Raw genomic sequence first — 932 nt, forward strand, 5'->3', positions numbered from 1 at the left:
TTAACTGTTATGTATATTAGCTTATACAAATTTTTCTTTCCGAAATTAATATCATTTCCAGTATTGCATTGCTTGATTTTCATTGATATGAAATATTCCGCATTTCGTAGACATATCGGCTATTAGCTTTCAGCCACTGGACGCAAAGCTTAAACTGAAAACCTTTTCAATTTATAGTACTCACATTCTCGCCTCATAATAATAGCAGAAAACAACAACTTTTGAATAATTGTTATGATTTTTCCATTTCAATTTTTACTTTATCTACATCTATCAATAAATCCAGATATTCTCTTTTTTATTCAGGCCATTGAATGTTGTGCAATCAGTAATAGGACCTTTGGTCCGTCTGGGCGTATTACGGAATATCTTAGAGGTTAGTAATGAAGAAAATGGTAGGAGGTTACCAGAGTGATCATCCCTCCGGTAGTCGCAGTAACTCCGCTCCGCCGAATAGAGCGAGCGGTTGGCGTACGCGACCACCCCGGTGGGCCTTGCTCCCCTTGTTGAAACAACAGTGCCCTGATGGAGTCTTTGCTGGCATCCACATCCACCAGGAAAGTACGGTCGAAGTGTGGGTGGCATAGGATCGGGGGATTGACCAGTGCATGCTTCAGCCGGGCGAGCGCTTCTTTCTCTTTCGGACACCAGCGCCACTTCTCACCTTTCTTTATCAGGGTGTGCAATGGATTCGCCACGCCGGTGAAATTCCTGACAAACCGCCTGTAATAGGACGCCAGTCCCAGAAACCGCCGGACTTCCCTCAGGCACTGAGGAGTGGGCAACTCCTGGACCGCCGCCGTCTTCTCTGGATCTGTACGCTACCCATGCTGCGTGACGACGAGGACCAAGTACATGGCGCCTCCATTGGTGCTTTTCGGGCTTGATCATCAACCCCACAGACTGAAGGCATAACAGCACATTTTCCAAGC

At 46.1% G+C, this 932-nt stretch overlaps 1 protein-coding gene across 1 annotated transcript; it reads right to left on the reverse strand.

Moving 5' to 3' along the window:
- Positions 1 to 273: 273 nt before the first annotated feature.
- Positions 274 to 903, reverse strand: Tsp_14819 (conserved hypothetical protein; the record flags this gene model as incomplete). Its single annotated transcript, XM_003367375.1, has 2 exons — positions 274 to 631; positions 665 to 903. Coding segments are annotated over 2 exons (597 nt in total), but the record flags the coding sequence as incomplete, so codon positions are not given.
- Between the last annotated feature and the right edge of the window lie 29 nt (positions 904 to 932).

Source organism: Trichinella spiralis (assembly GCF_000181795.1).
Source record: "Trichinella spiralis strain ISS 195 chromosome Unknown Scfld4383, whole genome shotgun sequence".
NCBI lineage: Eukaryota > Metazoa > Nematoda > Enoplea > Trichinellida > Trichinellidae > Trichinella > Trichinella spiralis.